Source organism: Eurosta solidaginis, chromosome 2 (assembly GCF_040869045.1).
Source record: "Eurosta solidaginis isolate ZX-2024a chromosome 2, ASM4086904v1, whole genome shotgun sequence".
NCBI lineage: Eukaryota > Metazoa > Arthropoda > Insecta > Diptera > Tephritidae > Eurosta > Eurosta solidaginis.
The window spans coordinates 202,529,203-202,554,683 of NC_090320.1; the positions used below are offsets into that span (position 1 = coordinate 202,529,203).

At 37.3% G+C, this 25,481-nt stretch overlaps 2 protein-coding genes across 2 annotated transcripts; one reads left to right on the forward strand and one right to left on the reverse strand.

Annotated features, from left to right (window-relative positions):
• The first annotated feature begins 2,077 nt into the window (after positions 1-2,077).
• On the forward strand, positions 2,078-11,762 carry smo (smoothened). Its single transcript, XM_067766910.1, has 7 exons — positions 2,078-2,541; positions 2,609-3,090; positions 4,773-5,393; positions 5,467-5,625; positions 5,685-6,051; positions 10,337-10,655; positions 10,723-11,762. Exons 1-7 carry the CDS (start codon positions 2,080-2,082, stop codon positions 11,679-11,681), a joined length of 3,369 nt encoding a protein of 1,122 aa, XP_067623011.1. The 5' UTR covers positions 2,078-2,079; the 3' UTR covers positions 11,682-11,762.
• Positions 11,763-15,626: 3,864 nt separating this feature from the next.
• LOC137242559 (androgen-induced gene 1 protein) lies at positions 15,627-17,336 on the reverse strand. Its single transcript, XM_067769831.1, has 4 exons — positions 16,831-17,336; positions 16,563-16,733; positions 16,279-16,502; positions 15,627-16,217 (listed from the first exon to the last, which is right to left on the reverse strand). Exons 1-4 carry the CDS (start codon positions 16,930-16,932, stop codon positions 15,875-15,877), a joined length of 840 nt encoding a protein of 279 aa, XP_067625932.1. The 5' UTR covers positions 16,933-17,336; the 3' UTR covers positions 15,627-15,874.
• Positions 17,337-25,481: the final 8,145 nt, after the last annotated feature.

The window sequence follows — 25,481 nt, forward strand, 5'->3', positions numbered from 1 at the left end:
ACCGATACGGTTACCGATAAAGCACCAATGTCTGCAGCTTTACGTGTTCCATGTTCTTCATGTTGGAGTACTCTAACAATACTCCTTTGCAATGCGTTTGCGGACCACCATCAGCCGATCATTGCTCGTTTTTTAACGACAGTGATCACGACACGATGACGATAGAACAGAGTTGCCAAAAGTAAAATATTGCATGCAAATAACTAATAATAAAGTTTTACTTTGGCAATTCTGATAAAATGCAACAGCGCACTGGTTTTATGTATACATATTATATTAGTTTCTTTATTCACGTATGCGTATGCGTATTATATTAGTTTCTTTATTCACGCAAATGCTAAATAACATAAGAATATTCGTAGTATAAAATATAAAAGTTGTATTGCCCCCCTTCATTTACTTTACATTTTAAATTAAATTCACTTCGATAATTCTTTCCGACACAATTCCTCTTTAGTACTTTGGCATATGATCCTCTGTGGGTGCTCCATGGAGTACTACAGTGAAATTACTTTGGAAAGTACTCTCACGTGTGTACTCTATGGAATACTCACAAACAAAGCGAGAGTGGGATCACCTACTCCTCTCCTAGGACATCGCAATGTTAATTGGAGCACATTTTTTGTATGAATACAGTTTAGATTTGGAGCAGTCCTATACTCCCAAAGGAGTATTCCTTACGTTATTTATAGAGTACTCGCGTTTTTTGAAGGGGACTCGAATGTTAGGTACACTTTGTATTTAATTTATTTATTTATCAGTCTACAAATTAAACAATCATACAGACCAAATATACAGACACATAATTTAAAGATATAGGCGAATAATCATAGTCAAAATAAAATAGGTTTTAAATTTAGTTGCAGCTTTTTGACATATTTTTCTATGAGCTATCTGTCAAAAAAGCTGCAACTAAATTTAAAACCTATTTTATTTCGACTATGAATATGCGCCATAATGTACAATATAAATAACATATGCAATATTTTAAAATAATATTTAAACAGTATTTAATTAAACGCTTGACAATTTGAAATTAAAAAGTTGAAAGTAAGCAGAAGTTAAAACGTAGTAAACGAATTCTTGTAAGTATTTAAAAAGACCTCACGCAGACGACTCGTGATGGAGCTGTTTTCCCGGAAGGGGCACACGAGAATTTATGAAATTGACAACAGAGCAAATTAATAGTAGACAAAATTTAAACAGAATAAATTCGAGTACATACAAAAATTTTTGCAAAATCGAAAATTTAATTTTGATGATTTTGGGGTACCCACAAAAAAATGGTAATTGTTTACTTTAGCTCACAAATGCTAAAACTCGTCTAAAAATATCAGGAGAGGTGTCAAAAGACGCGCTTTGCACCCAGGATCACGAATCCGAAATTCAAAATTTAATTTCGTTTCGGAGATATTTACAAACAAAATTGAAAATTTTGATGTGGTTGTTTTGTTTTGATGATTTTCTAGTCCCCACAAGAAAAACTGTGGGTAAAAGTGTTTTGCGCGTATATAGTTTTGGTCTCCAAACCGGGGTAATTTTTTTTATATTTGTAACAGAGCTCTTGTATTTATATAGGTAATAACATATTTATAACAGCTATATAGCTCTTGCATTTACATAGCACAGCTCTGATATTTACATAGCAATAACATATTTGACAGCTGTTTATTTGCGGGCTTCATGACGTCGATTTTTTAAGATTTTTGGCACGATTTTCGATAAATCGAATAAATTTGTGTGTCATGATTGAAAAGATGGCATCACAAACTCTGTGGCATTCTCTCACCATCCTCTTTTCTTGACTTTCGCATTGTGGTGCTGTCTGTCTTTCATTAATTTATTTGGCATTTATTTCCGCATTATTTAGTATTATTTTTATTTTCTTACGAATTTTCAGTGTTAATTAATATTCAAAGCTCATTTAAGTAAAGAAGTAAGCAAAATGTTAATTTGAAATAGCAAAACAGTTCGATACACCCACATTTACCCTACTTGCAAAACAATGGCCACATCAAGGTAAGGCCTTTACATGATAATTGATTGAAAAGAATGAATAATAAAATTGTTGGTGAATCCATGTTAAAATTTAGGAAACCGAATACACACTACTCTCAAATCAAATGGATCACAAGGGGAATATTTTGGCATTTAATGTTTCATATTTATTTACACACGGACAATATAGCAGCACTAACACCCAACGCACTGCTCCCCTCAACATACACGCCCCACACATTGGAGGCCATACAAACAGATTTGGAACCCATAAATGGTACATTAAATTATCGTATTAATGGTAAAAATAATCGTGATAATAAGCCCTGGTTTGATGGGCGCGCTCTCGATATGCAACATACACAATGCGTGCGGCATGGACGTTGCGAGAAACTTGTGAATGTCACTTGTTTAGGTGCTAAAATCCCATACGATTATACCAGCTTGGATCTAACCGATTACCGGAGTCAAGAGCATATGTTAAAACATTTAAGTAGCTATCGTGCGTTGCGGCATGTGCCTAAATGTTGGGCTGTTATACAGGTTTGTTTAGTAACATGCATCTTTTATATGGACAGTACCACTTTAATCAAAATTCCTCGCCTTACAGCCTTTCCTCTGCGCCGTATTCATGCCAAAGTGTGAGCAGATCAACGGCAAAGATATGGTCTACCTGCCTGCAGTGGAAATGTGTCGCAAAACATGGGAACCTTGTCGCATAGTTTACAACTCATCATATTTTCCAGAATTCTTACGTTGCAATGAAACTTTATTTCCACCAAAATGCACTAATGATGTACAAGAAATGAAATTCAATGCAACAGGTAGCTGTTTAGCACCCCTCGTGCCGGCTGATTCGAGTAGTAGCTATTATCCTGGTATAGAAGGTTGCGGTGTACAATGCAAAGATCCTTTATATACAGATGATGAACAACGTCAAATACATAAACTGATACAATGGTTTTCGATGCTTTGTTTTTTGGCAAACATATTTGTGGTAACCACCTTTTTGATTGATTGGGAAAATGCTAATAAGTATCCGGCTTTGATTGTATTTTATATAAACTTTTGCTATATGATCGCTTGCCTGGGGTGAGTAACTCGATTAGGTTTTAACTACTTATTATAGATAATGTTACCATATTCAACATTGTTAACAGTATATCATGTTAGGAGTCTGATCGAGGTAACTTGACGTCAGCCGTCAGAAAGATGTTTTTTAAAGGTAGATGGTGAAAGCACTCGAATTTACGTCCGTAAAGTGAAATAGTATTAGCTTTCCCTGAAAAGGATGTGAGGAGAATATGAAGATACTAGGGGATAAATTGGTTAAAAAATCTACAGAATTCAAAGATTTGCTGCGAGTAGCGGCAGTAACCTTAACAGAAGGTTTTACAGTGGGATGAGAATGGTTCACCTTCCTTCTCTACTATGGGTGTGTATTGTTAGAGCTTAAATATGTCAATACTAGGCGATATCTTTGGCGCTTGAATTAAGAGTGATAACTGAAGGAAAGCACGGGGTGGAAAGTGTCATATTCATAGATCGGCCGATGCAAAGTGCATTGCCTGTGAGATCCCTGTCGAATCAAACGGGACCTCACCAACACCAACCAGCTTTAAAAGATGTCTTCCTATGTCTTGAGGTGATGATTTGCATTTCTTCTGCGCTGCGCTGCGTGTGTAAAATGTTCGTCTTTTTGCCTTGACTGAATGAGGGTTGTATTAGATTACCGAATAACTTGCAACTTCTCTTCCAAAGATAACATTCTCCACTATCACTTTTTTGACATCCAGGTCGTTTAAAAATGATATCGAAGATTGTGGCGAAGGAACTGATTCTGTGTTTTGGCAAAGTCGTTGTGTGCTGATCAATATTAAAGCTAAATAAACTTACCACCATCTCGGTCCGAAGAGAAGTGAGTGATTCTTTCTTTCTTTCCTTCCTTAACTCCTATTGGAGCATAGGGCCTCGACAACCGATTTGAATCTTATTCTATTTGGTGCTATCCTCGTAACATCATTCCACGTGTAACCTGCATCTTCCAATTCTTTATCGACAGTTCTACGCCAGGTTTTTGCTGGCGCCCGGGTCTTCTGCTTCCCTGCGGGTTCCACCGCAATGCTTGCCTTGCTATATTGTCTGGAGGCCTCATAATCGAGTGTCCAATCCACGACAACTTGCGTTTTGCAGTTTATGTGGCTGCTTTTGTTTGGCTTGTCATTCGCCATAATTCTTCGTTTGTTATTGTTTCGGGCCATCGAATTTTCAGGATTCGGCGTAGGCATTTATTAATAAAACTTGCAGGCGCTTCTCAATTAAGCTTGAACTTTTCCACGTCTCATAAAAGAGCACTGATTTAACATTTGAATTAAAAAGTCGCAGCTTAGTTTTCAATGATATATGACTGGACCTCCATACTTCTGTCAGTTGGCCGAAAGCCGCTCTTGCTTTATTTATGCGGGATGTAACGTCCTCGTCCACACCGCTCCTATTTGAGATAGTACTGCCGAGGTAAACTGCAGATTCTACACATTCAATTTCGTTTCCATCGACAGTGAACATTGTTGGTCTTGCTGAAACATTATAACCGCATTTTATGATTTGAATTTAGTGAAGCAGGAAAGCCCTGTTGACCGATGTGAGCATGTTTCTAATGGACTTGTGGAAATACTATTGTAGCCTTTTAAATTTACTGCCAAAAAATATATTTACTGTTTTACCATTAAATCTACCAAGCTTTTTAAAAATACATTTTTATACTTTTTTTTTAGTTGGATGGCACAATTCACGCCCGGCTCACGTGAGGACATCGTTTGCCGCAAAGATGGCACACTACGCCATTCAGAGCCAACAGCTGGAGAAAATCTCTCTTGTATAGTCGTATTTGTGCTCGTATATTATTTTCTCACTGCTGCCATGGTTTGGTTTGTCTTTCTCACCTACGCTTGGCATCTACGCGCTGTAGGAAACGTGCAGGATCGTATTGATAAAAAAGGTTCTTATTTTCATTTAGTCGCATGGTCGCTACCATTAGTACTCACTATCACCACAATGGCGCTAAGTGAGGTGGATGGCAATAGTACAGTAGGTATTTGCTTTGTTGGCTATTTAAATCATTCTATTCGTGCTGGCTTATTGTTGGGTCCACTGTGTGGCGTTGTATTGGTCGGCGGATATTTTGTTATACGTGGCATGATTATGCTTTTTGGTCTAAAACATTTCGCTAACGATATCAAATCGGCATCTGCAAGTAACAAAATACATTTGATTATTGTACGAATGGGATTTTGTACGCTATTTACATTGATATTTATACTGGCATCCATTGCTTGCCATTGGACGGAGTTTAGGCATGCGCAAGTGTGGACAGAGAGTCTGCGCAAATTTATAATGTGAGTGATTGGAAATATTTACTATTAATTGTATTTTTTTAAAGTTAAGTTTTACATATTTTTTTACAATTAGCTGTCGTATTTCAACTGAGGAACATTGTAAAATTGAAACCCGTCCAAGCATTGCTTTGTTGCAGCTGCATTTATTATGTGTTTTTGGTGCGGGTATTGTAATGTCGACATGGTGCTGGACACCTGCTTCATTAGAAACTTGGCGACGTTTTCTGAGAAGGTAAGATCGCTTATATATGATGTCGTTCCTTCCATTAAATTTGTACTTAAATTTTGTAGGAAATGCGGCAAGGAAGTCGTTGAGGAAGTTAAAATGCCAAAGCATAAAGTTATCGCACAAACTTGGGCTAAACGCAAAGAATTCGAAGATAAAGGGAGGCTCTCTATAACCCTATATAATACGCACACCGATCCTGTGGGATTAAATTTCGATGTTAATGATTTGAATTCCTCCGAGACGAATGAGATAAGCTCTACATGGGCAAATTATTTGCCACAATTTGTGAAACGTCGAATGGCTCTAACTGGTGCAGGCACCGCAAACTCATCCAGCCAAGGACCACGTAAAAATTCTGTTGATTCAGAGATCAGTTTTAGTGTACGGCATGTTTCGGTGGAATCGCGTAGAAATTCTGTGGATTCTCAGGTGAGTTTGCTATAAATATACGAGTAGAAACGAGTATCGAAAATCACCCCAGCGGGTTAGGGGGTTAGAGTATACCCGCGCTAGATATGCCTGTCGTAAGAGGTGACTAAAATACCAAATAGATTCAATGGGTTGTGTAGCGCAACCCTTTCAGGTTGCCAGCGCAATATATAGCTTCTCCAAACACAATTATCAACCTCACCTATCCGTGGCGAATCCTGTTTCATTGACAGCCGAGGCTCTGGCGACCCCAAGGTCCTCATGGATCTAGGGGTGGGAGGGCCGGATGGCCTAGAAGGTCGTCTGTGGTCATAACAAATCGTTCCGAGATGGTCGGGCTTGGTACCGGAACGTACCGGATCTACATCCGGCAAAGGACCATCGATAATTGTTCTTAATGTTTGCAGCATTTACGGTTATATCGGGTTTGATTTCGATATCACTTCGAGACTATTTCTGAATCGTCTCTTCTCATTATTATCAACGGATCACGGGTCGGTTTTCGGGACTATTTCAGCAACATTTCGAAGCTGTTTGGTGGTCCATATTAGGGTTCTTTCCAGACAATTCCGCAGTTGTTTTCAGTGTAAATTCAGAATTGTTTTCGCATCGTTTTGGGAAAGCTTTGGGCCTATTTTCGGATCGTTTGGTGTCTTCGGATAATTTCGAGACTATTTCGGTATTATATCTGAAAAATTTTTTTGGTGATCAAGTTCTGTGCGTTAATAAGCACACAAAAGTGGTGTAAACAATAAAGTTGCAGCAGGTGATGTACCAACATTCAAAAAATAAAGTGTTTGTGTATACAAATAAACATTAAAGTGAAATTTTCAATTGGTATTGTGCTAAAATATATTTTGCTTGTTCAGTTCGACATATATATGGGGTATTCCATCCCATTTCGACCAATTTTGAACCCGACCCCTTTAGAATTGGCTGAAAGTTTTTCTTCTTTTTCTATATTACGAAAGACGTTATTCAGAAGTTTTTAAAATTTTTTCATCCAACTCAAAAAAAGTTATGAATTTAAAAAAACACCGTTTTTGTTTTCAAAATGCTATAACTTTTTCAAAAATTGACCGTTTGGGATCTTTATTTTTTTTTTTATTTTGTTTTTAAATGTACTTTTCGGAAAAAATTAAAAAAAAATTGTTAAAGTTTTTTTTTGTAATTTTTCAGTTTTACGAGATTTTTCGAATTTCGCCCTTTTTTTTTCTCATAAAAAACTCCAATCAATTCTGCAATCATCCCCACTAATCCCGGAGTGGACCGAGAATTTTTTTTTTATTTAATTGAAAAAAAAACTTAAAAATTTTTTTTGTTTTTTTTCCGAAAAGTACATTTAAAAACATATTTAAAAAAAAAATGATCCCAAACGGTCAATTTTTGAAAACGTTATAGCATTTTGAAAAAACACCGTTTTCCAACTCAAAATAAGTTTTAAATATTTTGAAAAAAACGGTGTTTTTGAGAAACAAAAACGGACTTGAATAAAATAGATCCATCCAATTTGAATATAGGCAGGGTACAAAATAGAAACAATGGTACAATAATTATTAGTGCGAAGTCAGCTAGTGATAAGTATAAAATTAAGGACACTAACAGAAAGGCTAGATAAAAGTAAATACAACATAGCTGAACCGAAAATATATTTTCCTAAAATCATGGTGACTAACATTAGTACTGAGAATCCTGAAGAGGGAGTAGTTGGTAAGATCACCAACCAAAATGAGTTTTTGCGAGATGCTAAAATGAAATGTGTAAGAGTTATTAAATCAAGAAAGGAAAACAGAGCCTCATATATCAATGCAGTCATTGAGATTGAGCACAAATACTATGAAGACGTGTTGAAATGCAAGAAAATCAATATTGGTTGGGACCGCTGTCCAGTTTACGATGCTCAAACGGTAAAAAAATGTTATAAATGCTTAGGGTTTAACCATATAGCGGCTACTTGAACACTTAAACAGAGGTGTAGTAAATGCAGCGGGGAACATAAAGTCGAAGACTGTACAGAGAGTGCACGCCTAAATAAATGTGGTAATTGCATAGATGTTGTTGTTGTTGTTGTTGTTGCGATTAGGTTACTCCCCGAAGGCTTTGGGGAGTGTTATCGATGTAATGGTCCTTTGTCGGATACAGATCCGATACGCTCCGGTAACACAGCACCATTAAGGTGCTGGCCCGACCATCTCGGGAACGATTTATATGGCCACATTGAACCTTCAGGTCATCCCTCCCTCCCCACCCCCAAGTTACATGAGGAGCTTGGGGTCGCCAGAGCCTCGTCAGTTAGTGAAACGGGATTCGCCGCTCGAAGGTGAGGTTGACAATTGGGTTGGAGAAGCTATATGTTGCGCTACACAACCCCTTGAATCCCTAATTGCATAGATAGTAATAATCGGTTAGGTTTAAATATTGTAACGAACTTTCTTGCAAATCCTCTTATTTGCCCTTCTGTTAAGTTCGAATCACTAAACTGTTGAATAAATAACTCCAATATTGAATAATGGAAAAATGGCCTTTATTAAAATACTTCACAATAACACGTATACTTTGCAACTAGCTTGCTTACAAACAACCAAACTGATTGATAGCTCAAATGAAACTCCCTCTTCGCCTTTACTGTCGCGCCTTTTATACTTTTCGATTTCTCATTGCATACTTCCAGGCTTTTCCATTCCAGAACTTACTAGTTAGTTTCGGCTATAAAATCGCCAGCCACAACTACGTTTATAACTTCTCATTTGAGTAATACGTGCACAAATTATTGCCCTCTCTTGTGACAACTCAGATAAGATATATGCATGTGTTTGTGCATTGCCGCTCCGCTACTCGTATACGTACATATGTGTAGACGCAATTATTTATTCGTTTATGTAGATACATAATGATTGAACTATTGATGTGAAACTAATTTCGCTGGAATTCGGTACTTTCAGCCTATATTTACTGTTGCTGATCGGAATCACTCGCATTCCGACAGCATTAAAAACACGTCCTTTTCAACCTCCCATTATATTTTGAGCTGTGCTGATCAGAATCTGCATGCATTCCGACAGCGTCTTTACTAAACAAAAGTGAGGGGTGATTGGGTACATGTTATTTTCAATTTCCAACATCCAAAGACATGTTTAGCTGTGTTGATCGGAGACCAATACATTCCGACACCTTAAAATACAAATATAATTGAAAAATATAAGTTCCAAATTTTGTTGCCTTAAGCTGGGAGCACTGGAGGATTGGAAACGCGTTCTTTTCAACTTTCCTTAAATGACTGGCTCCCAGACTCGTCCGTTTGTCACGCCAGTAAATATGCTGATAGGAATCACATGTAATTCCAACAGCATATTCAATAGAAATAAGTGATATAATAATGAATTGTATTAGTAGTTTAAGTTTTAGGCCTAAACAGCCGTAATAATAAATAAATTAAATTAAATTAAATCAATTAATCTATTTCGAGATCATTTCGAACTATCTGCGGATAAATTTGGGGCTATCTTCAGCACATTTCGGGGTGGTTTCTGGTTAATTTCGAGATTGTTTTAAGTGTTGAATTGTTTAAGGGATCATTACGGGACTATCTCAAGAACACTTTGGGATAATTTCGGGCTAGTTATGGGATAGTTTTCGAATAATTTTGGGATAGTTTTAGAGATAATTGATTATAGACTATTTCTACGTAAATTCGGGACTTTATCCGGAACATTTGCGGATTTTTATGTTTTCATTACCATTTCGCGACTATTTTTTTGAGATCATCTTGAGATCGCCTAACTCCGCCCTAGGATCATTTCTAGACAGCTCCTGGACCATCTGCGGGTGATTTTCAGGATGATTTAAGGACTACTTCTGAGCCATTTTGAATTTTTTTTTGGTAGCATTTTCTGATCATTTCTAAAGTTACTATTCTCGAGAGGCGAGGGCCCCTTTTTTAAAACTGTAAAGTAGATCCTTTCATACCGTCTATTTGTGGGACAAATTTATCAAAATCTGTTCAGCCATTCTGGCGTGATTTAGTCACAAAGGCAAACATCTGGATATCACCTACACTACTACCCAAGGCGAACTAGTGCTCTAGAGGAAGGTTCACGTCACTGTGAACCATGCAACTACCAATGATAGCATTCCTAGTGGCAATGGTGTGGGTCTAAGCGATCTCTGAGCATTTTGTTTGATTTGACTTGGTGCTAAACTTGTTTTAAAATCTATGTTTTAAAGTGTTAAGGAAGATTCACTAACAAGAGAAGAATAAGTTCAACTAACAGCCTTAACTTCTTAGGTCTCTGTAAAAATTGCTGAGATGAAAACAAAAGTTGCCTCACGCTCACGTAACCATCACCATCATCATAGCAGCAAACATGCTTCTTCCAAGCGTTCGCATAAATGTCGTGACTTTATATCGTCAGCTAACACCGGACGTAAAACAAATGGACGACGTGAGAGCAGTACATCCATAGAATCACAAGTTATTGCTTTGCAGAAGACGACATATCCAAATATGAGCCATAAACTTGGCTTATTCGCACAACAAAATACTAAAAAGCTTCATCATATAAATGGTAGCGGAAAAATGATAAAGCGGCGCAGTGCTAATGCAGGTAAGTAGAGAGGGCATGATAATTAACAACTCTGCTACTAAAATTGAACTTAACTCTATTTTAACAGGCTTAGATCCTGCTGATATCACAGAGTTTTTATCCAAAAACGGTCAACTCTTATTGCCTTTCCTGCAGCAGCAAGGCTTGAGTAGCTCATCCGCTGGGGAGGAAGAGGAAAACTCACGTTTGGATGTTCTTTTAAAGCAGGACCCATGCAATGATGCACACTCCGAAGTGCAGCGAAATCATAACGGGCCACGTACTGAAGAAATACATAACAATTCTACGCTTGGGCGCAATATTAAAAAGCAGATTGCATTAGAAAATCTCTTAAAAACCATGCAAAAATCTAATGAATCTACGAAAAATCGAAATTCACGTAACTCCATACGCAGTCGCCATTCACGCAAATCACAAGCCGCAAGCAACTGTACCGCAGTAGCAGTCGCCGCTTCTACCGCTGTTATGGCCAATAGCCATAGTCGGCGTTCGCAACGTAGTAGCAAAAGTAAGCGCCAAAGTTTTATACACTCAAATGCTGTTGCTACTACGACCGCTGCAGCTAGTAATGATGAGGAGGATCTATTGAATATATCTGATTTAAATTTACATTTGGCACGGAATCTTAATTGTGATGAAGCTGTCGTTGGTGGTTCCAGCACATCCTCGTGTACTTCATCTGAACTGAATTTACCTTTGGGGGGCATAACATTGCATAGCTCCTATTCGGGTCTCTCCACTGGCAAGCCAAATTCACGCAGCAGCAAAACAAGTTGTGATGTCGGCATACAAGCAAATGCTTTCGAAATAGCAACCCACAATTTAGCACCGTTTAAGGATGATGAATTAAAAATGACAAAGAGTCATTTGAATGGTAAAAGTGCGCGTCAAATGTGTGTATATGCAGTTGAGGCAACCGATGCCACTGAAATGCAAACATTGCTGCAGACCAGCAACAAGCCTAAAGAAATAATGGTGCTAAGCGAATCAGAGAAGTTAAAAATGTTGCTACTGCCCTCGAAATAGAAGTAAAAATTTAAGATTAGATATTACATAGCTAGTAATTATTTTGAAAATAACCACCGAAAGTACCAAAGTATCACACCCATTACTTATTCATAAGCTCAGTCAACTCGGTTTTCAACCCCGTCTTATATGTTGGATTTCTTCGTATCTTGGTTATCGTACGCAAAAAGTAATCTTTAAAAATACACTTTCTGGGGTCATCAATGTTTCTTCTGGTGTTCCTCAGGGCAGCCATCTTGGTCCGATTCTGTTCTTGTTGTTCATAAACGATATATCTGGTACAATTAAATACTCAAAAATCTTGATGTACGCAGACGATGTAAAACTTTTCAAATCATGTGCCTCGGTTGAGGAACATTCCTTGCTTCAAATGGATTTAAATCACTTGGTTACCTGGTGCAATGTAAATTATATGCCGCTCAATCTCAAAAAATGTAAATTCATGTGTTTTTCTCGGAGAGTTTCGCCACCAGCTTCATATACAATTAACAACTATAGTCTAGAAACTGTAAATAATTTTATTGACTTGGGAGTCATGATGGATTCCAAACTTAGTTTCAATCTTCATATTAATGCTACAGTGAATAAAGGTAAAGGTGTTTTTGCATTTGTTAAACGGTGGTCAAAAGAATTTAACGACCCTTACATAACTAAAGCACTTTTTACAACATTAGTTAGGCCAATATTAGAATACGGCTCGATAATTTGGAATCCGCGTTATCAAGTCCATGCAGACAGTCTCGAATCAATACAAAAACAATTTTTACTATTTGCCTTAAGAAATTTCCAATGGGACTCTTTAACTAATCTTCCACCTTATACTAATCGATTAAAGCTTATCAATCTTCCAACTCTTGCTAGTCGAAGGGAAATGCTTGGTGTGATATTTATGACAAAACTTTTAAATGGATCAATTTCGAGCCCATTCCTTCTGAATGAAGTGAACTTTTGCGTTCCCTCTCGGACATCGAGACACTTCAAACCTCTTCTGCTGAAACAATGTAGAACGAATTTCGAACAAAATGAACCTTTTCGGCGTTTATGCCAAGATTATAACTCTCACTCAAACACATTTGATAGCTCGGACTCCCTTTTTTCTATAAAAAAGATTGTTCTCACCTCTCTAAATTAATGTATAATACGTTTGCTTCTGTTCTCTTTAAGTATTACGCTTGGCTGATGAAATTTCTTCTGTAGCTGAGCAGTCTCAGATCGTGACGCTTGACAAATCGCTGCCCATCAAAGACTCGGCAAAATAAAAAAAAAAAAAAAAAAGTTATTATATATATATATAAATCGATCGCGTGAACAGGATTAGCCTGGTTTCATTGGGCCACTTGAGGGCAGCGCGCTGCCACAACGTCCATTAAAAAAAAAAAAAAAAAAAAAAAAAAGTATATAATTGATGGAACTAAGCATGCAAGTAGCTAGTTGTAAGGACAGAAATAGCTCGATGTAACATCACTTTAGAGTTTCTCATTTTTGCAGTTATCTGTAATTGCTCACGATTTATAATGTGTAAAACGCTGTTATGCAGTATTTTAATTCAAACGATCTTTGAACTTCAAGCGCAGTTTTAAGTTAGTTCGTATTACAACCTGAGCCTTATTTTGATTTGTTTTTGTACAATACCAACAATCAAATTGATTAATACTCATTTTTTACTCGTAATAGTTACATATATTCGCATGCTTGTTTTGTATTATTTTACTTAACTGAACTGAACTAATTTAAAAAACTCATTTATTACGCATTTTTTCGTAGTTTTATAAACTAAAAATTAATTCAATATTGCACACTAACTACAAAAAAGTCACAACTTGAAAAATGTAAATGTTCGGGAGAGAAGAAAAAACAAAGAGAAGACCTTCGTTATAAAATGAATTGACGAAATTTTGTTGTAATTATTTGTTTACGGACAAAATATATAGCAATTTTGAATTATGACTATTTGACTACTCGTACATTCACAATTATTTCATCAAAAAAGGCACATTTCACAATAATACAAGCAAATTTACTTACTCTTTACGTATAAAAGGACACTATTTTAATTAATACACAACAAAGTTAAAACTTTTTTGCAACAAGATAGTCAGAATTTAAAATAATACGCTTTATGCGTAAAAAAAATGTTCACTTGTTCTGAAGCACATTGACACAACTACAAATAGTACTCATTAGTCGATACAGCGCAAGCGATGCAATCAACACCAAAACTGGCATAACGGCAATTTTCCAGTTAAAGAAGAAAATAATGACAACGAAATTTAAGGGAAAGTTAGAGATGTGTACTGTGAATTGGTTTATGAAAAAAACCGAATTTGAAAAATTTTAAGTTATGACTCTTTTGTAGTTAGTGTGCGATATGATAATTGCCGCCGTGGTGTGTTGGTAACCGCTTTGCCTACCACACCGAATACCCGAAATTTAGAAAACAGATTTTTTTTTAATTATAAACAAGTTTTTCTAAGCGGCATCACGTAAATAAAAGGTCGGCCTAAATCTCTTCGGAGGTAAATCGTGCCAATTATTTTATTTTTTAAGATACATAATTATAAATATAAATATTTGTATATGAATATTTTATACAAATAATGCATGCATAACTAAATTTGTATTTAAAGTTTATGACAATTATTTTTTTTAAACATTTTAATTTAGAATTATAAGAAGTACAGGCCGTGTTGTGCCTTTAGAAATAGTGCATGGTTTATATGTATTTACAACGAAAAAATAAATATATATTTTTAAAATTTTGTATGACCAGCCCTACAAATTTATTGTGTAAATTGTGCTAGATATGTGTACGCAAAGGCCACATAACTGATGCCAATTGGAAGTTCACAAAAGAGAAGTATCCAACGTATAATTTTTACTCTCCTGCCACCAGCAACTGGGGATAGGAATATCTTTTGCAGTCCAGAGGCAGTCGAAGTAACACTGGAAATATATTCGGAAGGGACTGTCACGACGGCTTTACCATACAAAACCTTTAGGGAATGTTATTACCATTATACAAGCAAAGGAACACATTATGGGCTGGAACAGGTGAGTTTTTGTTATCTGCAATATGTTTATATGTGAGTAACGTACCTACAGCGGGCCATGTTGTTGGGTTTAGATGGTGTGCATGAGTATTTCCCTGCACTTTCGTCCAGCTAGATCTTTAACAAAACACCTTCCCTACATCTACCAGAAATTGATGCCATCTTGTCCTACTCCTTGGCAAAGAAAGTTATGAAACGACGCATCTTCCTCCTCCATCTGACAGTTTCGGCAGATGGAGCTTGTTGGAGTGCGCCACCATCGAAGCATTGGTGCAATATATGTAACTTAAGACGATACCCGTTCTCTCACTGCAGATTTTTTTAGCCCAAGAAAGAAGCCCAAACCTTGTCTTAACTAGCTCCAGATTTAAACGTAAAAGGAGAGATGAAGCTACATGACTGTCAACCGATCGTTACGCACATAATGAGATCGACCATAGTGCGATAGACGTAATGCATGTCCATTGAAATTTTAGGTGTACGCCTCGAGGTCCAAAATCGAGTCGAGTTCTCCGAGCGAAAAATCCAACTATGCGGAATTCATGAGCGTTGGAAGCATATGTTTAAAGAACTTCGTATCGCGCGTCCAGGAAAAATTGAATGTCTGCGATCACATAAATACAACAACAATAACAAGAACGCCGCGTTGCAATAGAAAGAAAGGACGCGGACAGCGTGCCAACGCTATTGCAGGTGAAAGGTTGAAAGGGAAAGCGAGATGTGTTCAGAATGCAGGCTGCCCTTGTGCTCATACTCGGTGCTTTCTTTCATTGAGTTTCCACAAAAAAACTGCTTAGCTACTTAGATTGAATTCAAAAGTCCTTTAATTCCTAGTAAAAAGAAGAATTTATATATTAAATAGATGGACCATATATTCATGTAAAATAAATAACTGTTGTTTTGGAAAGTAAATTTTTTTATTGCAAAACCAAAACCGGAACGTTTTTCTAAATCTGTTAAATTTTTTTCCGTAATAGCAGATCAGCTTCGCGACATTGGCAAATATTGCTTTCTGTGAGGCAAAGTTGTAGACGAGGTATTTGCTATATGTATATATTTTAAGCCAAAGGCGCACCACTTCGCGCGCACTTAACATATTTTGAATGTATTAAATCGTAGCCATATATCTATGTAAGTACACACTCATTCAGTCTTATCTAGTTTCGAGTCCTTCACGCGTAGCAAACGCAATTCAGGACTCCAAATTAAATTATTTAAAAACTCGCCTAATAAATATAAAACTACTGTAAAACATGACATAGCGCTTAGCATAAAGTAACGCATTGGTAAATTGAGTACATCAAACAGCGGGTAAACCCAATGACCTGAGTAGAAGCGTACAACATGTATCCAAATTAAGTAGAGTGCCATGAACGTAATAGAGCCAGTGAGTCCTGCTTTACGACTGGGATATTGGCGGAAACAAGTAAACATGTCGAGTATAGCAAGCATGGCGATATTTGTGTGTGATATATGATTAAGCCAACTGTAAAAGAAATATTTAATATAGATTAAATCAATGAGACCCTCTATCGAGCAAGTTTTACTTGGGATAGATTGCATCCAACGCTTTGGGAAAAATCAACTCTCGATCGTAAGTGTACACAACCCAAAATGATATGCAGACATTATTCGCAATTGGAAATGCCCAAGCAGCAAAAATATAATCACGTAGCTTACGTATACCTGGCATTAAGCTGGACTGTCCAACTGCATTTGTACCAAGAAAGTCATTTAAAAGCGCTACAAAATGATAAATCGTTTGTAGTATCTAGAAAAAGTTACATAGAAGTTATTTAAGCGTAAAAATATACGACTTTCCAATGCCAACCATATTGAGAAATGTAAGATATTTAAGTTTGCCACCCCAACGCGTTCTCAATTCATCCTCATCCTGTATTTTCGTTTGCCAATGTACATGATACCAATGATAGTAAATGCCATAAGCAAATTGCAAAAGTCCGATAGTGTGCGTGAGCAGGCGTAAATAACTAAATGCGCCCTATATTAAGCGAAATTATGTAATTAAATTTTAATTTACGTTTTTTTTTTTGTTCTTTGGGAATATATCACTGTTTGTAACGTGGCAAATCACTCACCTGCGTATAAACATCGTTCCTTGTTGTTAGGCGCTCCTCCACAATCGCTTTCTCGGCATTTATTTCCTGCTCCTCCTTAAGTTGTTTCTTACTTTTTGTCATTTTAGTTTCAATTTTCCTGTTCACCGAGATTTATTAAAAATCCCTATTATTTATGAAAATCTCTTGACAAAGGACGTCCGTTTTCCTACTTGCGCTGAACTTTTATAATAGCCGAACTACTTGTTTGACCACTTTTGTTTACATTAGCTCTCAAACCGTGCCAGTTATAAAAGTAGGTACAGTGGTGTCGTCCAAATTGCCAGGAAGTGGTTGTTGTTGGTGTCCACAGGAAGTGGTCAAAAAAGGATGTAGCAAAAATAACATCTAATTTAATTCAATAGGGGGACTCATTTAACCGTATAAATGCCTTATAAAGCATGTAAACGTATAAATTTATCTAGTGCGTAAACGAACTGTCAAATTTTGTATGAATAATCATTTACAAAATTTGCATGATTCAATCACAATAGGTTTGCTCGGCTGAAGTTTTTTTTTGACAATTGCAGCCATTTTGCTCCCAAATCGAGTTGACATCCGTGAACTGTGTTGTTTCTTTTCTAAAAATATTAGTAGTAGAAATAGGAATCAATTAGCTTACAAATACCCGATAAGTAATGAACTGCATAATTCCTTAGAAGATTTTTTTTAACTATGTCATGATCTATTAGTGTGGCTGAACATAAGCATTTTAATGAAAAGTACGGACACCAAAGAATCGTGCATTTTCGTAAACCTATGAACATACAAAACCTGAACCAATTTAAAATTCATCGTTCAACGTCAAAAACTGGACTAGTAAATCGATTCATTCATTTTATATTTGGAAATGCATTGTAGTTATGCTCGGATATGGAGTTTTTGAAACAAATTTTGAGATATTGTATTTTTGAATAAAATGCTGACGTACGGCATTCTTCAAACAAATTTTAAAAGAATGAAGAAGCCAACATAACTCTAAAAATTCACGAAATATTTAGTAGAAAATGAATTATTTCCCCAAAATCCTGTTGGCATTTACAAATTTATTATCACTACTAATATACTACTAAAGGTACTTTTCTACTAAAATTTTCGCTGAGGGGGATTGAATTATTCCCCTTTTTCATTACTTCGTAAAAGCAACCCGCCCAGATTTTTAAGCTTGGGAGTGTCAAAGCTCTGTCATCATTGGAGAACAAACCTGTAGTAATTGAATCATGCAGAATTTGTATAAATTTACGCGCACATTTCATGGTGTAAACGCGGTAAACTTAAAGGAATGCAACCTTGCAAACATAATTGCCGTCCTTTTCATCAGAAATCTCGACATCAGCAAGTCATTTACTAGAATTTCTTAGTAAAGATGTTTTAGTTTTGATTTTTCACTTAACCTTGGTATTTTTCAATTTGTATAACAATCAAAAATTTTTTTGGCAACAATGCAGCTGATCGACAATTAAGTTTATCAAGAATATTACTAGGTGCGTTCATATAACAGCGTGTTTAAATGGATATAATTTTACACCTTATAAATTTATATGCTTTAAAGAGTCCCCCTAATATTTTTGTACTGTACACTTGATTTTGAAGGCGCTTGGAACCAATTTTGGTAAAATTTTCCATTAGTGCATCAGGATTAAATCAAATATATAAACACAAGTTGGTAGAGGAGACACACTATGTATATGCATAAACTAAAGTTTACATCTTCCGAAGGCCCTATCGCCCAACTAACGCTTCCTACGCCAACCGATTCTATGTACCGAAGCGACTCGGGATTTTTCCCGACAAAGGGCTGTAATTTCAGTTTAGCCCTATTTAATTTGTTGAGTCCTTATCAAAAATTGTAATCCTCAGAGCACATCTTTGTAGCGCGATTGGTTTAGCTGCGTGTGGCGAAAATGAATCTTTTCAGGACGGTTACACTGTTTTTGTAGATATTAAGATCAGGGGACACCCTGTTTTGCACGTTAAACGGGGAGCCCCGCACACGTTTGGTAGGAAATTGTCACAGCTCGCCAGACGTGTCCGCCGGCAGCCGCTGTTAACATTGGCATTCAACAACCTACCCTACACAAGATGCTCTCATCAACTTTATAAAAGGAAAGTGGGACGAATATAAAGCATGCACAAACACATGCGATCGAAATGGGAGGAACATTTAAAGAACTGTAGCGCTTTATGCCGGCAATACGTAATGCTTTCCTCGGTGGACAAATCTAGACGGGAGGCCAAAAAACGCCCCTAAGCATAAACACAGCGCGTCTTCTATTACCATCACCGCCACAGAGGTTAAAGAAGCCATCGAACTAGCTAAACTATCTAAAGCAGTAGGCCCGAATGGCATTGCCATTCCCCAGCGGGTTAGGTGGTTAGAATATACCCGCGGTAGGTATGCCTGTCGTAAGAGGCGACTAAAATACCAGATTCAAGGGGCTGTGTAGCGCAACCCTTCAGGTTGCCAGCGCAATATACAGCTTCTCCAAACCCAATTGTCAGCCTCACCTATCCGCGGCGAATCCTGTTTCACTAACAGACGAGGCTCTGGCGACCCCAAGCTCCTCATGGAACTTGGGGGTGGGGAGTGAGGGATGGCCTGAAGGCTTAATGTGGCCATATAAATCGTTCCCGAGATGGTCGGGCTAGCACCTTAATGGTGCGTACCGGATCTGTATCCGGCATAGGACCATCACATCGATAACACTCCCCAAAGCCTTCGGGGAGCAACCTTATCGCTACAACAACAACAGGGATTAAAATACCTGACGCTTGTCTTCAACCTATCTCTGCCCTCCTTCGTCGTCTCTGAAAATATAAAATTGCTAAGGTACCGCTACTAAATCCTGGGAACCAGCTAACTTAGAAGTATCATATCGTCCGATATCTCTCCTATCGCTAGTGGCCAAGATACTTGAAGCCGTCGTGCTTCCTAACTTCGCCGCCAACCTGCGACTTTCCAATCACCATGCTGGCTTTCGAACTAACACAGTACCACCACCGCGCTAAAATCCTTCAACGTACAAATAATTCCGGACCGAACCAAGAACCCCACCACTGTACTCGTAGCGCTAGACTTGTCAAAAGTCTTTGACACAGTCAAGCACAGCACGTTACTACAAGACTTGGAAGGGTCTACGCTTCCTCTTAGCCTCAAAGATGGACTGCAAAGTTGTGCCAAAGACAAAAAAGCGCTCATAAATAAAAATAAAATAAATGTAAGGCGCGATAACCTCCGAAGATATCTAAGGCCGAGCTTCTCTTCCAATTTACGTCGTGCTCCTCTTGCTTTTCCCTACAAATTGGCCGGACGGGACCTACATGTTTTATGCCGACTCCGAACGGCATCTGCAAGGCAGATGAGTTTTCACTGAGAGTTTTTCATGGCAGAAATACACTCGGAGCGCTTGCCAAACACTGCCGAGGGGCGACCCCGCTTAGAAAAATTTTCTTCTAATTGAAAAATCTTATTTCTAAAATTTTGATGTTGCTTTGCCGGGGTGTGAACCCAGGGCATACGGTGTGGTAGGCGGAGCACGCTACCATCACACCACGGTGGCCGCCGCTCGTAGCCACTTATAAAGCAGTTGGCCAGTCGATCGTTCGCTACGCGTCTCCGCTATGATCACCGAGCGTAAAAGAAATACACTGGACGAAGCTGCATTACTGTCAAAATATCGCGCCCAGAAATGTCCCCATCCAAGAAGAGTCGGAAAAGTCTTATGCCGATAAATGCCCGGCCAAACCCGATCTCAGATTCTAATACCCGAACCTCGATGTTGAGGGATACAGACTTCCAAGTATGAAGCCCTCGGCACTCACGCCGTTCAGCCAGACTTTGCTTTCTACTAATTGGGATGTTCTGTGGCAACTCCGAAAAGAGTCTGCAAGGCAGATCTTATGATTTTGATGCGACTTTTCTGACACTTTATGCTGGACCTTCTTTACTCGAGCACAATATTTCAATTTTCAGAGCGAGAAACTTGATCCAAGGCATACACCCGCTTGTAAGCCGCACCTTGTGGTGAATAGATGCTGCAGATTCGGTGGCATTTTTTTCTTGGACGTTGGGACAGCACACTACCCCTAAGTGGACCCATCAAACCAGGCTAATCCTGTGCATGTCTCCACACCCTTTGATACCGATATTAGGGATAGCATCACTCGGAGAAAGGCGGTTTAATCGCCACTGCTTAGCATGCTAATTTCTCTGCGCTTCCTTTCAGCGTGTATCAATCGCATCATAACTAGAAAGGCCATTTTGCTCACACCAGTCCAACAACCTATTTGTCTGCACTAGGGTGGTTTTTCAATACAGGGTAGTTTTTTTTCTCCGAAATTTGTATGTGCTCACTTCAAGAAATGTTCTATTAGGTATAAAAATGCAATTGTAAAAGTTTCAGCTCAATTGGAATTCGCCTTCCCGTGCCTAAATAGCCTGGAAGTTTGACAAAATCCTAATTTTTACCGAAAACTCGAACATTTTTTGTTTTAACCTGCGATAAGATATCCGCATTGCAACAAGTGTATTATTAAAAGAAATAAAATTTAATAGACTTTATATTACATAATAACATTTCTTCTCTAAAACTGGACAATTGAAAAGGTATTTAACATTTAGTGGACAAAGATTGTTACCTGGTATGGTAATCCGCTGTTCCTCACAATTTCGAAAACAATTTTACGTTTACTGATAACTTACCTTATCCGTAATCATCGTAAGCACTTAAGTATCTTTATTTATTATAATAGAAAAAACTGGAAGTTAAGAAATTGTTGTCTTTAATCTTCTAATCTTTTCAGTCTTTAATTAATGAATATAATGTTTAACAAAATGGTGAGATGATGGTAGCCATTCTAGAGTTCACATTCGAAGAAAGAATTCATATTAAAAATAAAAGTTAAAACGATTAAAAAATGTTGATTTTCAATTTTAGTCATCGGATACGGGTTGAGAAAGTTCAAAGTGTACGAACCATCGGGGTAAAGCCGCCGGCAATCCGCCACCACCTGAAGCAAGAATTGGGTCTGCTCCTCGTCTTTTGTAAGAGTGTTATTAAAATCTAGAATTAACTTATATGTCCTCTCTGCCGTGCCGTTTACTACTTTTGCTTCTAAAAAAACTTTGAAGTTTCAAAAAGTCTTTATTATCAAACCAGCTCATTGGGGCCTCTGCAAAAAAATCCGTTCCGACGTTAAAATACTCGAAAAATACAAGAGACTGGTCAGAAATAAACTCATCAAGGGAAACATTTTTAAAAAACTTCACAGCTTCCTTTTCAGAAACTTCTTCTCTTCTTTTCTCTCCTTGAACTCTTCTTTAATCAGCTCGAGCAGTATTCCTATCGACACCTTCCATGTGACCTTTGCGACCTTTCATTCTCTGACTTCCCAAAAATCGACCATCGTCTTTATTCGACATTTTGGAAATGGCATCTTCCACTGCTACATCAAAAAGGTCGAGCAGCTTGGATTTGAATGCAAGATTCTTTCTGTCCTGGCATTTTGTCAAAACTAGAGTTTATAGATCTGTTTAATGAACAGAAAAAAGTTCAGAGCAGGTTAGAGCAGAGCAGAGTAGGGCAGATGACAAAATAGAAATAAAGCAACATAGAGCAGAAATGACATGAAACACTTGAATCTCGATAGTTTCCATTTATTTGGTTTTTTTTTATATCTTCAAAATTAATGCAAATGCACGTATGCTAAAACGTGGTTTTTATTGCAAGCTAGTTTTTTTGAAGTTTTCAAATATTAATTTTTTCTTGACTGATAACACTGGATCACAAATTCCAATTTTTTTTCTGCACCAGAAACGCCATTATTAAATTCCTATGTAAAATCACCCCCTGATTTCGAAAATCAAGGTTATTTTTAATTCTATGGTAACATTTTTGAGATATTTACGAATAACGATTTTTTCCAAAAAAAAAAAAAAAAATGGGTTCACTTAATCATATATATCTCAAGAACGAATTAAGCAATTCCAAAACGGTTTGAAGCTTTTAAAAGGCAATAAAATGCTATAAATTGTGCATACAACACTTTTTGCTGGGCCCTGCAGATTCAAAGATAACGAACAATCATTACGGATTTTTTCCATTTTTTTGTAAAAATGTCTATTATATACTTTAAAGTCCATTTAATTTCCTTTCATTTGACAATAAATTTATTTCAACATTTATAATATATTGCAAATAAAAAAAAAATAGATTTTTCGCGAAAGACACTGGAAAGCAAAGTCCGATTGAGCTCAAACTTTTACAATTGCATTTTTGCGCTAAACAGCACATTTTAAGAACTAAGCACCTGTAAAAAATCGAAAAAAATTTTAAAAACCTCCCTAGTCTGCACATAAGGGAATCTAAATTAGTTAATTATGTAAATACTCCTTGAAACCGCCGTGTCCACTCAATAGCTGCTTGAGGTAGTTTAGTTCATCATACTTCCGCTCATACCATTCCTCTATATATATATTATTGTGAAGGTCCAGCGCCGTTCCTGACTTATCTTGTTTTGTTGATTTTCCGTCAGGGTGGATAAATGATGTATATTGGAACGATTTTCCGTCATCCCTTGTCAAATTTGGTTTTGAGACAAACCGGTTTCGGCGTTGTGCCATCATCAGTGTCGATTTTCGTTCTGATCTGTTGTTGTCGTTTGTCCTGTGTTTATAGTTCGTAGGTACATGAGCAGGTATTGTCAAAATTGATGCTTGTGTATATTTAGTTATGTGCATGTGTTTGTTCATTCAGAACCGAGGTTGGTTTACTAATCGATTTGTGTGGCTGACTGGGATAGGTAAAAGTCCGTAATTTTAGTCGTTTAACCTTCTTTGTGGGTTTGTTGTTTTGGTGTGTGAATTGTTTTGTGTTTATTTGTTGTTGTGTGTTTGTCTGTTGTACCTGTGTGATTACTTTGTTTCTTGAAAACAAGTTTTAAAGGCTCGAATATTGTGTCAGAAATTGTGTTTATCTGTTCGTTTAGTATTCTACCGTCGAATGTTTTCTGTTTGTAGATTTCCACGTTTTCGAGTACGTTGAGACGTCGGCCTTTTTCTTGTATGTGAAGAACCCTAACCGTTTTATTGATGTTTGCTGGGGAACATGCACTCTCGACCATGCGAAGTTAGACTCGGGTATAATGTTTGGATTCCGTATTTTTTTGTTGTTATCTCTAATATGTTCTCTGAACCTCGTTCTTATTTGCCGTCCTGTTTGTCCTATGTAACTATGCTGGCATCCGCAGGTAAGCTTGTATACGCCGCGGCTGCTAAACGGATCCTCTGAGTTAGTGTTAGTTCTTAGTTTTCGCCCTAGATTGTTCGATGCTTTGAATGCTGTGTTAATGTTGTATTTTTTAAAGAAGTTTGCCAATTTATATGTTGCTTTTCCAGTATATGTCATAGTCGTCCAGCTGTTATTTTCCTTTCCATTATTTCTTTTTGGTTCTCCATTTGTCCTTCTGAGCTTATTTACTAGTGCTTTTTTATATCCGTTGTTTGCAGTGATATTATATATGACCCCAAGTGTAAGAGGTGTTCTTTCAAGTCTATGTACCAAGTGCCTTAATGCTGCATTCTTATGCTGTTGGGGGTGATTTGAGGTATTATGTGTTATTGTGTCGGTGCCGGTGGCTTTCTATATATGTCATAGTTAAATCTTTTGGCTTCTTTATCAATATTTATCGTGAAGTCTAGATAGTTGATTCCTCCTTCTTTTTCGGTTTCCATTCTAAATTTTATATTTCCGTGCTGATTGTTGAGGTACTCCAGTACAAGCTCTTCGTTATTAGTAATTAAAACGCATATTATGTCATCCACGTATCGTATTCGTGACCTTGCGCTCTTTTTAGCATTTTCCGATGGTCGCCCGATTCCAGTGTTCCTGGACAGCAGATATACTGAAATTTTCTGAGATAAAACAATGATCGCGTCGTCCTACACTCTCCGATAAGCACTTGGTATACGTATAACACTTTTTGGTGGGCCATTCAAGATCCGTGCCACACTGGTGCAGCGTATAATAGTGTGGCGAATTTTAGCATCACTATGTTGTTAGTAAATAAAGGCACAACAACAATAAAGCAAGCTGTCACAATTGTGTACAAGAACAAATCAATCATCATTTACACACATACATACCTTACAAGACAACGAAGAGATATCTCACAAACACATGTAATCATCAGCCGAAGTAGTTACTCACACACACACATACACACAACATAAACTGCAAATATACATGTATATAGATGGTAACCAAGCAGGAGATATAAAAGTTCTAGAAGGTGAAACGTCTAGCCCTTAGGAGAAATATGCGAACGAAGCAACGGAAAGTATAAAAGCAGCGCAAGCTGAGTACTCAGTAATCAGTTTTGATTTATACACGCTCCCAAAGTAATCTAAATAAAGACCATGATGTAATAAAGCCAATAAAGACCAATTTGCTATACTGAATATGGGAGTGATTTATTCCACAATTTAGCGATTCGAACGTTACCAGAAGGTGCATAAAAATCGGAATTCCCTAAATTCGTTACAATATTATAGAACTGGTTAGTTTGGATACTTGACAAAAGTTAGACTCACCTATTATTCGCATTAGAGCTCTACTAACTTTAGAAACTTTCTC